This window comes from Barbatula barbatula (assembly GCF_947034865.1).
Source record: "Barbatula barbatula genome assembly, chromosome: 9".
Lineage (NCBI taxonomy): Eukaryota > Metazoa > Chordata > Actinopteri > Cypriniformes > Nemacheilidae > Barbatula > Barbatula barbatula.
The window spans coordinates 2,764,453-2,777,926 of NC_136772.1; the positions used below are offsets into that span (position 1 = coordinate 2,764,453).

Sequence of the window (13,474 nt, forward strand, 5' to 3'; positions counted from 1 at the left end):
CATCATTTTAGCATGCAGATGTGTTTATGTGTAAAGTCGTATGGCCATACGTTGGAAATGCAATGTTTATTGCCCGGCCCTGTGTATTCTATAAGTGCTTTACTGTAACCACATTTGTTTTTTTCAAAAGTGGGTCGCGAGTTCTCTGTGATAATTGACATTACGCCATTAATGTTGCTAAAACATCAGTAAACCTTTAAGTGCTGAATGTGTTTGCATCGCAGTGTGAGTTTGAAAATGGTCCTGAGGATGGACTGTGTGTATAAAAAGACTCAAAAACCATCAGTAGTTCTCTTGATATTGTACACTGGTCCAGTGTTATCTATAAAAAATGAAGAGACCATTTCAAAATTATTTTGTATTTACTATTTATAGGTATGTGTTTAGGTAAAATTATCATTTTTGTTTCATTTTGCAAACCATAAACAATATTTCTACCAAATTTTAAATATAAATATTGTGCAAAAAAGAAAAATAACCGAAAAGTATTTTTTCAGACCTCAAATGCTGCAAAGAAAACAAGTTCATATTCAATTTTAAGCAATACAACAATCATAGATTGCTGTCAGTCTTTCACATTGCTGTTGGTCAATCAAAGGTTTGATTTTTTTGAAATTCAACAGACACTGGACTGAAATGGCCATAATACATCTAGAATAATTTTGGATGGTCTCTTATTATACATATATTTGTATATGACTTTCAAGGCATTTCCTCTATACTCCAAGATTATGAAAGCTGACGACTGAATTTAAGTTCTTGTTTCTGTTTACTGTCGATGAGATAAGTCTCCTCCTCTCATGTTTGCAACCGGTCCACACATCAGTCCCACTGGCCTAAACATCACTGATTTAAAAATGAACAATGAGCCATTCCTATAAAATCGACCAGTTCGAGATGAGCAAAAGTGTAAACGCTCAGGTCTGCGAGAATGCCGGGTGACCTCAGAATCCCCAATAAATTCTCTTTCCTTTTTAAGAGAGACCAAATCCTAATGTTCCCCGGCTCTGTAACTGCTTAACAACAGTGCTTGTTATTTGTATGTCGCACTCAAGCATGTTTGTTTGTAAACAGAAGGACGCCCTGCCTTTCCTTCGGGCCGCACTGATGCATTATGGGTGATCTGAGATTTTCATTCCCATTAGTTGGCAGAAAGCGTTCCAGTGCTGGGAATTGGGAGCAGCTGCGTGTGGAAATGGCTTGAAACGCACATATTTGAGGACCGGTGCTTTTGAATGCTCTAATGTGTGTGCTGTGATTTGTTCCACAGGAAAACCCAGCACAGCTCCCTTGACCAGAGCTCGCCACCTCAAACAGGGATTTCCACTTACAACCACCCGGTGCTGGGAATGTACGATCCCAAAGATGACTTCCCGCTCCGCAAGACAGGTAGATCATATCAGTCAAGGCTAAAACATTAATTTTCGAGTGATAGTTTTGCAGAGATGTTTTTAAATTGTTACCAATGGAAGCCTTATCGCTAATTGCTCCCCGAACTCTTTGTAAGTCGCTTTGGATAAAAGCGTCTGCTAAATGACTAAATGGAAGATCCAGTGTACCGAATGCCAAGCTGCAGGTAAACCTCACTTCCCCACCCCAAGAGATGCTCTAGCGACAGACGCTAGAGGCTGCAAGCGCCTTCCTCGTAAGAGCGCCCGACTCCCATGCCTCGTAGCAGGAGCGCCAGCGTTCTGGTCATCTTCTTTTTGGAATAAGCATCCGCAGAAAACTCCACGGAATTCTGCTGATTTTAGGGCTTGTTATTGTTGAATATACAAACACAACATGAGCGCATTCCTATGATTGCTGTGACAGATTTTAGTGAGTCTGAGGACGAACAATGTGATATTTGAGACGTTTAAAACTAAACTAACTGCAGAGAAGTTCAGGGAACGTCTATTACTTGAGACACCACTGGATCATTTCAAATCCGTTCAAAGCGAGATCAGAGGAATTGCGAACAAGTTTTAAGTTATCTTTACATTGTTTTGTGAACAATGTGAAATCCGGAAAGATTTAATTATTACAAAATCAACATCATAACGTATTAACACAACCCCTTTCTTTTTGGCATTAAGCTATATAAGCAATACTCTTTCATACAGTATATGGAATATATGAATATGGTCTTGACATGCATCTTTTCTGTTGGTTCAATTGAATTCAGAGTACACATTTGGTCTGGTTTATGCAGAATTTAAACTAGTCATCTTAGCATCGGTCAATGACAAAGCTTCTTTGCCTTTTTTTAATAAGCAGAACCAAATCTGCTATCAACTACATTGAAATATGCGGTATAGACAGGCAGCATTTTAAGACTATTTGAACACATTAACACAATTATATTTGTGGACAAATGTAAACACATTTGATACTATTCCAGAGAATTCTGCAGATTTTCCCCAAATTTTAGTGCAGAATTATCATGAAAAGTCTGTAGATTTCGTTGTACATGTTTTGTGGCTCTTAAAAAAAATAATTTGGCGCCTGCATTTTTCTTCTATAGGTGGAAATGGCTCCTTAATATATTTATCAATATATTTATTTTTTGCCCTGTGAGTTCCTTTGACTTTAAAATTGAGGCGTGTACCGTAGTTTCTGTAGCCCAAAACAGAAATGCAAAGATGCTAATTTTCATCATATTACCCAAACGGGATAAAATATATACATAGTCAGAAGTTTAAGATCACATTACAAAAATGTTTTAAAAAATATTTTAATCTCAAGGTGTATGTTTTAAGGTTTGAAATTACCCTTGTAGACAATAATATTGCGCCAGCCTATTCATTTATTTTATTACAAATAATAATTTAGCAAATTCTAGACAGAGGGCGACTGCTGAAGCATATGGATGCTTTGCTCACAACCTAATTTATATTCCATGGTTTGTGAATGTGGAAAATGTATAAATAATCTTCTAAATAAATAATTTGAGAAGTCATCCCAAACTTTTAAACTTTTTACCAGTAGCATATATATATATATATATATATATATATATATATATATATATAACTTGTTCTTTTGCTATTTGTGCAAACACATACATTTTGCGTTGAAGAAATGAAACCAAAGTTTAAGACTATGTTTTTATGATTATTTAAATTTTTAATGAAGCACTTTACCCTCAAAAGGATCATTAGTTTTATCATTATGATTGTAACTTCATATCATGTAGTTTAACTTCATATATTTACTGTATATATCCCAACCACAAAAGGCAACAACTCGGTGCAATCTTTACTGTAGAATTGCAATTTACAATGGTTTATAATATCAGCACTACATCAATAACAATTGAGGTACATTTGCTTAAAAATGTTATGAATATGAACACATTTACATGACTTTGTGCTAAAGTATATTTTGTGAATTTCTTTTTTCGGGTTCAAACGTGACCTGGACTTATCTTTAAGCGCTGCAGTGTGTGGACCCAGTTTCCCTCTGGTTCGTCATCATAGTACCCACTGTCAGGGTTCTTGGGATGCGGTGTTAAAGATGATTCCCCAAGCCCCAACCCCCACCCCATCCCCCCCGGCACTCAAGGGACTATTCCCATGCAGACTCACTTCAGGCAGGTTTAGGTATAGAGTAAGGCCCCTGCGCTCATTAATCACTCTGGAAATGGGCCTGTCAGGGACCCGCAGTACAACCCTGGGCCTTTAACACACACAGAGACCTGGTGAGGCCGGCGTAATTACAGTCCGGCCCTGGGTAAGGGAGGGGGGGTGAATGGAGCTGCGATGTTGAGTACATTACCGTCACATCTGTAGAGAGAAGATAAATGCACATCGTAAGAAAGTTCTCCTGTCACCTACGTGACCTCGAGATCTGCCTTTAGGTTTGAACACTTTTTCAATTTGTTCGCACACCTGCCAGCGATAAAAAATATTTCATAATTTACTCACCCTTATGTCATTTTAAACTTCTTTTATGATATTTAGTAGAAGGTTGGTAACCAAACAACAGTGGCCCCCATTGACCTCCAGTAAAAAAAGAGTCACATAGAGGTTTTGAAAGACACAAGGGTGAATAAATGATGACAGGATTTGCTATCGTTATTGTTGTAATCTATATCTTAAATGTAAGGAAGTTTTCTCGATAAACACATTTCTTTTAAAGAAATCTTATAAGATGAACAAAAATGTCGGATTTCTTCGGAAGATCTGTTGGTTGCATCAGAGAGAGTCAGATTATCGTTTATATAAGGTTTGAGTTTCTAATAAAGTTCACGGCCAGCTGCCAAGTAACTTGTGTTATTTACATGTCAAAGTCAATTTTAACCAATTTTCAGCGTTAGGCGAGTGTTGATTTTGGATGCTAAATTGCAGCTCAAAACTAAGTTCGGGTGGGATGTAGTGTTCACACCGTTCATTGTTTTTAAAAGTCGTAAGTGGCGCAGCCCCTTCGAAATCTTCCATGGTTTTATTTCCCATAAAAGACGTTAACGTGGGAAACCAGCAGGCAGTGGAACGTCAGGAAAGAGAATCCGACGGTCTGAACTCCAAGCTGTGAAATGTTCTTTGTTTAGTTTAGTGATGATTGAGTTTGCGGCAGGGTTTGTTTGCGAGCCGATTCCAGCCCTCCTGCTGCGGATAAACCTCAGTTTGCTCTGGCTGGCATGGTACATTCCTGCAGTGGGGATTTGGAGAAGACGGGGTGGCCCAGACCCTAACCAGAACTGTCTCTTTCTCTCTTCACCAGCTCTCAGGACAGGCTAGAGTTTGTTCTCGCACGTCTCACATAACCGTAGGACATCTGGAACGTTGGCTCTTTGGCAAGTGCAGGCAGTACGGTGTTGTTTTAGAAAGTGAAGTTTGCAAGATCTCAAATGCCACGCATGGTGGGAAGACTGTTGCTCTTGTGATTGTGTGTTATGGCTTTTTAAGAGTTGACCGTTTTTTGTTTGTCCTTTCCTGTCATGTGACTTTATTGAAAGAAATCTTCTTGGCTTTTCCAAACATGTCGAAGCTGGCAAGATTTTGCAAGCTTTCAGCGTCCATGACTTTTCAGGTCAAGTGATTATTGTTAGAAATTCTGCTCCGATATTCATATAAACAATTATTTGGTTTTCTCAGCCATCGGGTGTCGAGTAATTATTCCTCAGTTTCTCTTTCGTTGGAAATAGGCACATCGAAGGAAAATGCTTTCGCGACAACACACGATGCGTTTCAGCTCTCTTCTCATTTGCGCGCCACGTGAATCGCCTCCAGGCTACATTTAAAGCGCTCCTCGCGTTTGTTGACACGTCAATTTTCGCTGGAAATTTACAGGATTAAGAAGCGTGGCTGGAGGAATCTGGAAGGAATTGAACTTGAGCTTTAAACACAATTACACTAATCAGCCCGGAGGTTGCAATTTGTGAGTTAATACCTGCTAATAACAGCCGGGGTTCACGCTGAAGATACAGCGATAAGGGAGGGTCTGCTGTGTTCTGTACTGTATTTATCAGCTGACATACTTAAGCAGATGGGAAACTAAACCTTTGATGCTCTACGCAAGGGGAACATGCACAGCTTCCCAATGTCACAAAAATGGTTCATGCAGAACATATATATGTAAGGGATGATGGGTAGTTGACGTCAATTTTTATGTCTGTCCCGCGGTGTGACATAGCAAAATGTATAAAACGAACCGTTAATATTACTTGGCTTTATAGTATTCATATTTATCATATAAAATAACATAAGGGAGATTTATGATCACTGCTAGTTTGGCCATCACACCATAGGACACATTTGCATTTCTTCTATATAGCAGCTTTGAAGCAATGCACATTGTAATAAGCGCTACAGTATATAAATAAAATGGAATTGAATTGAATCTGTCAACTACCCATATCTAGCCATTTTTATCACACAATAAATCCCAACTGGGTGATCCAGGTCCCGACGCAAAGCAGCTACTAGTAAATAATTGGACATAAATTGTTGATTTGAAATATTTTATTAGTTCATTTATAGCAAATACAAACCTTTCAAAAGGTAAAAATGTTCTATAGTGCCTTTAAGTGAAGACACAAAGATGAACATTTGCAAGAGATGCTATTTCGTTAATGTTATTTATTTCATTATATATTATAATATCTACTATATTGTATAATTGTATATAATATTATATTTTGCCAATACTGTAACATTATAATATTGTAAACTGAATTACATTTTCTATTACGAGTTTTTATATATTACATTTTAATTCTAAAAAGTCTATGCATATGTATAAACGTATCTTTTTTCATATTTTTCAACGTTCAGACGTAAGGTTTTTAATATCATGAAAATCAAGGGTCACATGACCTGTCATGATAAAGTCTGTGTGTCTGTGCATTGCATAAAGAAAATGAATTATTTGTTACTCTATTTTTACGTAAATATTTTTGGGATCTCGTCACTTTTCTTGACCGTTCAGATTAAGGATATCAATTCGGGTCTTGTAAGATCGTTCTTGTTTTGTGACATCATAGGAACGTTTAGTTGTAAGACAAATGCTCAGACTACTATTGTTTTCAAAATGATTCGGGTGATGCTGTGCCAGAGAAGAGCCGCGCCCCAGCCTGTACATGCTGTCCACTCAACGGCTTCTGTTTACATTCTAAGAGCTCATTTCCCTTATCTGGATCTAAGTGATTTTTAATAGCTGGAGGGTGATCGCTTCTGTATGTCATTTCCCCTCTTCGCTGCCTGCACATCTTGATCTTCATCTCATCTTCTCCTCAGCCATCTTCCTCATCCTCGATATCAGACAAAATGTGTCTTCAAGATCTTCTCTTGCATTTCATTCTCAGAGATTAACTGCATCTGTGACTTTCTTTCTGTCTTTGAAAACGTATGTTGTATTTTCAAGCTCATTTAAGAACCACATTGATCCATCACTTTGTAAAGATTGTGTACCGCTTCATCAAACTGCCCATCAGGGTCGTGTATTTTGAGCTGGGGGTGCTGTCATTTTTTTCCCAGGGTTAAACAAGGCTTAATTTCAAATTATTAAAGTATTTGCATTATTCCTCATCAAATCATTTAAAAAAAAACACTGACTCGAAACAATATGAAATCCGCCCATGCCTGCTTTCAAAAGTACTGAGAGCCACACTTCTGCCATCTCAACAGTTTTTTGAAGCGGGCATGGAGTCGTCCCTGCTGCCCAGAAAAAAAGCTCATTAATTTCCTGTACAGCTTCTTGTTGTGGCCTGTGCTTCCTGCCGGCCCATCAAAACTGTGTAGATGAAGTTAATAGCTTTGTTTTATAATTCACTGTTTTGGATCAATAGCTTTTGGATTTTAAATTAATGTTTAAATGTGCAACAACAAAAATCTAATGGAAGCTTTGGGAAGATTATGTTTCTTGCGTTGATTCTTTGAAATGCATAAAATTGCACTTAGTTTTAACTTAGTTTGAGCTGCCACAGATGGGGATGCATTACCCATTCATGAAAAGACACATTTCTTAGTCCAAAAACACTTCGCTTAGCTCATATTTAGGACCAAGAAAAGAATAGAAAAATCTACTTCTATTTAAAACATTTTGGTGGACTATTTGGTGAAAACAAACACTTGAATATTTAGTTTTTACTTGAATCCTGTTTTTGTTGGTGTATGCATGTGTGTGTGTGTAAGTAACAGCATACACTGTAAATAACTGTAATTTTACGTGTAACAACTTACACAAAAAACATGTTAAAGCTTTGAAACAAATTTAGTCCACTGTAATGTGTGAATGTGAACAAATCGGAGTAACTCAAATACTTTGATTAGAATTCACCAAAAATTATTAAGTGTATATAAAAATAAACATTTTGTCCGACTGAAAAATCTGTTAAATTATTTTAAAAGATTTTATTAAGTTAATCTATTTATATATTATTTTTTGTGATATTTACTAAGCTACATAAATACATTTCTTTATGTACGTGCAATGTTTTTATTGTGTGAACCATTTTTCCGTACAATAATAAGAAGTACAATGATATCTAATTTGTGAAGTGTTATTTCCAGGAAATAAAATTCTATGAATTGTCATGTATATTTACAATATTTGCTATGTCTAGTCTACATATGCAAATATTACAGTATTTGCAGATGTCTATATAACTTTTTGGAACAATAAAACAAATCCAGCTATTTTTTTAAAACAACTCTCTAAACAAACAGGGTTGTTTGCAGCAAAATATAGAGAAAACCAATGGTTTAGTATTGGTATAGGTTGTGGTTACCCAACCATGGTCTGAAACAACCCAGAAACTTGGTTTAAAACGATTAATACACCATGAAAGCATCTGAATTGTATTGAAGCAAGAAGCAAAAAACGTCCTTTGCGTAGTTCATGTTACAACAAAAAATAAACACCAGAATGACATGACCAGATTTTTCCCCATTAGTCGAAAAGATTGTATCATGTTGAACTTTGCTGGCAACGTCCTAGCAACCACATAGCAATTCAAAAGCAAATACTGATGACAACCGCATAGCAACGCCTTGGAAACCACCCAGAACACCCTAGCCTTAGTTACGTGCAGGAAAACACTGCTCACATTTTCCTGAAAAACTACTTTTTCAGTAGTTTCGTCTGCTTGTTAAATTATATGTCGGGTAAACGCGCAAACGAAGCTGGAACATTGCTGCTAATGCATGGGCTTTAATGGCAGGATGCCGGGCTAACTTTAACAAAGATGTCTGGGAATGTTCCTATCACTTACGAGAAGTGCCACTCTTGCATCTACCTAGTTTGATAAGCATAACCACAAGATTGGCTTTTCAGAACAGAAAGCTCTTTAGGATGTGATTGAAGTTACGGAACGATGGCTTTCCCCAACATAAAGCTCTTAGAGAAAGTAGCTCTTGAACTTGCATGCAAAATTTATGATTTGCAGGTAGAAACTCCAAAATGTGTTTTTAAGAAATATTCTAGTCTTGTTTAAAGAATTAGAACCCAGCTTCAGTTGTTTGTTTTTTTTTGGTTTAGTTTTCTTCACGGGTGAGATAATGGGAGAAAAGTCGAGGCGTGCAGGCATGACCCTCGTCGTGAACTTTCTTGTTTCGGTAATGACCGGCCCCGGCCTCTGTGGCGGGCCTGTCCAGACTCGCCTGTCACTCCGGGAAGCGTGCGTGTTTGCAAACTGGTTATTCATTTGCAGTGTTTTCAAATAGACTCGATTAAACTTTGGGCGAGGTGATGTGCCAAGCTGGACGGTGTTGAATTTTTCGGTTTGCATCGTTGTATTTATGAGAAAATGAGGGTTCGTGGGCATAATGTGTGGCCTGAGAGATGCTCCGTTGTGAGGATTAATTGCTTGCTCGGGTCAGGTCAAACTACTTAGTTATTTAAGAGAAAATTCTGTCTTTAAAGCTCATCACAATCGAACAGACCTTTGAGCGTGTTTCTCATATCTTGGGTCATGAGGAGAGGCACATTTTGTGTTTATACTGGTGTGGAACGGTCAGTTACTCTCTTCCAATACACTGCAGAGCCCCGGTTTGTTTTGTGTGGGGAAGTGAAAATTATCTCATATCTTATTTCCACACCACATTAATCTTTCTAGTTTGCAGAAAATGCACCAAAAATAACCAAACCATATTTGTTTTTTTACCAAACGATAAAAGTCTCTAGTGCAAAACCTAGTGAGCAATTTACATCACAAGCGTGCTCTTGAATTAATGTTTTCTACATATTCAACACATTACAAATGCATTGCACATAAGTGTACTCCAGACACAATCTTTTTTAATAATGAATATATAGTTTGAATGCATTTTTGAATTTTGAATAGCACTATTTGTATGACTAGAATAGGTTAGTATGAGTTAGGATGCTGGACATCAAGGTATCCATAATTCTTTCTTGATGCTGTTGTTGTCGTCCTACAGCGGACACATCCTGATACTTTACACAGTCATGTTTTTGCTTTGTTCTGATGACTCGCTGCTCTTCTTCATGTCAGCTTCTGAGCCCAACTTGAAGCTACGATCCAGACTGAAGCAGAAAGTGACAGAACGTAGGAGTAGCCCGCTGCTGCGGAGGAAGGACGGCCCCATCACCTCTGCTAAGAAACGCTCTCTTGACATGGCCGGTAAGAGAATGCGTTACATGAACAAACCTTTTAAATAACAAAACCCCTTACATTGTATATTGCTTTCTTATATCGTTTTTTTTATCGATACTTTGTTTTAAAAAAAATTTGGTGTCAATATGATAATTGTAGAAAATAGGGAGGAGACAGAAATAGAGGTGCAGGAATAAAACACGATGAGGGCAGCTCAATGTCATTGGGTATGAACTGGAGGAAATATAAAAATCTAGATGCCGAAAATCATAAAAGAAAGTTAAACTAGAGTAAAGGAACTCTGGGAATCATGTTTAGTAAAAAAACACACAAAAAAAATATTTTTATATTAGCATCTTCGTAAATTCGCCTACAAATGAATGACTCTTTCAACCAAGGCGACTTACACTCGTTCTATATTTTATTCAGAAATATTCTTTCAAATCAACAGATTATTAAGTCAAGTTACCCCAAACTCTTAAAATAGCTCACGGAAAGGTTGTTTTCAATGGACGATGGGCAGGTAATTTTCTTCATAGGAATTCACTATGACAAACTCAAAGTACATATGTATAACAACCTGAACAACGACCAGGTAAGACCACATGTCTGTCAAACCTTCCTTGTGATAGACACTAGCTTCTGTTAAAAGAACGAGCCCTTATTAAACAGATTAAGTAAAACATCTTTGAATCCATTAGGAAAAAACTTAACGCACCAAAACAACAACCACGGAAAACGAAATCAAAATACATTTTGTTTTTCACAGATATCAAACATAAACATGATTTCTGCAACAAGTTTTATATTCTCAGTTTGTCGCTAACTTGAGCAACGTTATGTGGTTTCTTTAAATAAACAAGCTTAACGTGAGACTATTGTTATCCCCGGAAATTTGGTTTTGCGTAGTCGTTGTTTAGTTAAGCTGTTTTCTTATAATGGACGATCAGACTCGTTCTTTTTCCGGCTGCTAGGGTTTACGACAAGGCTATACAGAAATGTGGGCTTCCCTGGTCATGGTTAAGAACGTTTAACCTCCTTAAGCGTTTTAGAAAGTCATCCGCCTCGTCTCCTACCGGTCAGCTTCAGTATACAAACCAGTTTTTCCTCCGTTTATCAGTCAATACTCGCATTTTCCCCTTTCACAAACATCAACTTTTGCTGTGGTTTCATGGTTTAATCAACTCAAGCAATCAAAAACTATGCAAAACACAGGCATTTTGAGTTTGTGAAAGTGAATTCCCTATGGAGAAAATCACTTGCTGCCACTTCGCTCACTTTATGCAGAAAGTCCATTATTTCATAGATTTTGTATTAAATGTAAATGCAGGAAATGGGATTCAAGTCCAAAACATTTTCCCCCATTTTGCGTCCCCCCACTTCTCAAACCGAAGTTACACCCTTGGGTATTTTAAGATCAGTATATGATTCTGAATAAAATTATGTATTTATTTATCATGTATTCATTCATTCATTCATTCATTCATTTATATTTTTTTGACTTTATGAATTTAATAATTTATGCATATTTCATATATCATTAATGAATGAATAAGTGCTGTCTGATGTTGATCTGAAATGAACGCAGTCTTGACCGACACAATTTTTTTTAAGATTAAGCTACATTATGTTGTTCTTTCAGAATCGGCGTGCAACAGTGCTCCTGGTTCTGGTCCCAGTTCACCCAACAACAGTTCAAACAACATCACCAATGAGAACGGCATCGCTGGATCCATCTCCCTCAGTCCTGTGGAGGTACAACACGATGCATACTTCACATGACTGAATCCTGGGTTTAGGGTCTTCTTAGGGTCAGTTCACAGTGATCATGACTCCACAAAGACAAACGCATCATCATGAATTGGTTCCTACTATTCATTGATCTATTATTCATTCATCTTTGCTCTGGCCTCAGTCATGGAGTTTTGAATCAACATGCGCGCTGGTCAATGATACACCTTAGTTCGGAGTGTTTCTCTGGGAAGTTTTCCTAGCTTTTTCCCTGCATGTTTTCCAGAATTGGACAGCCTCTTTTCTGTCAAGGGGTCCCACAGGGGTCCGGAGAGCGGCTAGACGGCTGTTTATTTTCACGGGTTAGGTTTATTTATCTGTGCGTATGTTTGCTTGCGTGTCGTTTCAGGCATCTTTGGCACACAGACTCGCGGGAAGAGAGGGTCCTGTTAGCCAGCTGTCTCTTTACACATCACCATCCCTTCCCAACATCACTCTGGGCTTGCCAGCCACCGGCCCTTCCAGCGTGAGTCTTTCTCTATGTCTTTGACTCTCCGTCACATGTGTACACAATACACACATACGGAGGAACCCCTGCCTTGAACGTCAGGGGTCCATATGTGGCCTTTCAGCATCAGTTGCATTTTAGAATGAGCCTTTTGAGACACAATGACGGATCACGACTCGCTGACGCAAGTAACGTTCTCCAAGAAATAAAAATCGAAGGCTCCTGGGGATTTACGAGGAACTGCATTCTTTAGTTTTACGATCACATTCTTCCTCTGTTTAAACAGGTGGCGTCAGGCCAACAGGATGGTGACAGGATGGCAGTGCCAGGCTTGCAGCCAGGAATACCCATAACCACTCCGTTCCTGCCAGGGGCTCACCTGCCTTACCTGGCCGCCGCCTCCTTAGAGCGAGAGGGCAGCTCTGCACACAACACTCTTCTCCAGCATATGGTGCAGTCAGCAACACAGAACCCACTCGTCACGGGTCAGTCAGCCTTGATGTTACCTGGGTGCATGAAAAAGTCGTAAAAAAATCATTTTTAGTTAGAACGAATTCGGTGACCGGGTATATTGAAAAGCGATTATGTGTAATATTCAACATTAATATACTTGACACAACATCTGATGTTCTTCAGGTAAGTGAACATGTTGGTCAAATAAGCAGATTACTCATATTAATACTACATAACAAATGTATTTTAATCTTCCAAGATAAATAACTGCTATAGATGTATTGTCCATTGTTAGTTGACAATTGTTAAAAACTAAATAAAAACAATTGTTTACAAATAGCACCTTACTGTAGCGTGATAATACCGCCAACTGAAGTTGACCGGCTATGATATCCGCGCAGCGACAAGCGTGAACCGCGAGAAGCCTTATTCTCATGTGCATAATATATAAGCTTTTATTTATAATTTATTATCTACATATTCCAACAGAGCCGAGGTGCCGTTAAAAGGTTTTTCTTAACTTTACGGGTCCAGTAGATTCAGTTTTTAACACTTTTCATCGTTAAACTACCTGCAGAACCTATAGACAGACATAAAAGGTGACAAATTGTAATGATTTTTCAATATATATTGCTTTACTTTATTTTGCAAAAATGAATATATAAAATACATATTTTTTACAAAAAATCTGCAATCCCTAACTTTTTTTTTAAACGTGCAAGTCACTTTTCAAACGTTTCTTA

The 13,474-nt window shown here is 37.9% G+C and overlaps 1 protein-coding gene across 4 annotated transcripts in view; it reads left to right on the top strand.

Annotated features, from left to right (window-relative positions):
• The window catches only part of hdac4 (histone deacetylase 4), a 142,531-nt gene that overhangs the window by 80,139 nt on the left and 48,918 nt on the right, over positions 1 to 13,474 (top strand). For all 4 annotated transcript variants that reach the window (XM_079465042.1, XM_079465043.1, XM_079465044.1 and 1 more), the window contains 5 exons: positions 1,271 to 1,389; positions 9,938 to 10,066; positions 11,682 to 11,794; positions 12,180 to 12,296; positions 12,565 to 12,763. In XM_079465042.1, the coding sequence (XP_079321168.1) occupies positions 1,271 to 1,389; positions 9,938 to 10,066; positions 11,682 to 11,794; positions 12,180 to 12,296; positions 12,565 to 12,763 (677 nt within the window). The remainder of the gene's footprint in view (positions 1 to 1,270; positions 1,390 to 9,937; positions 10,067 to 11,681; positions 11,795 to 12,179; positions 12,297 to 12,564; positions 12,764 to 13,474) is intronic.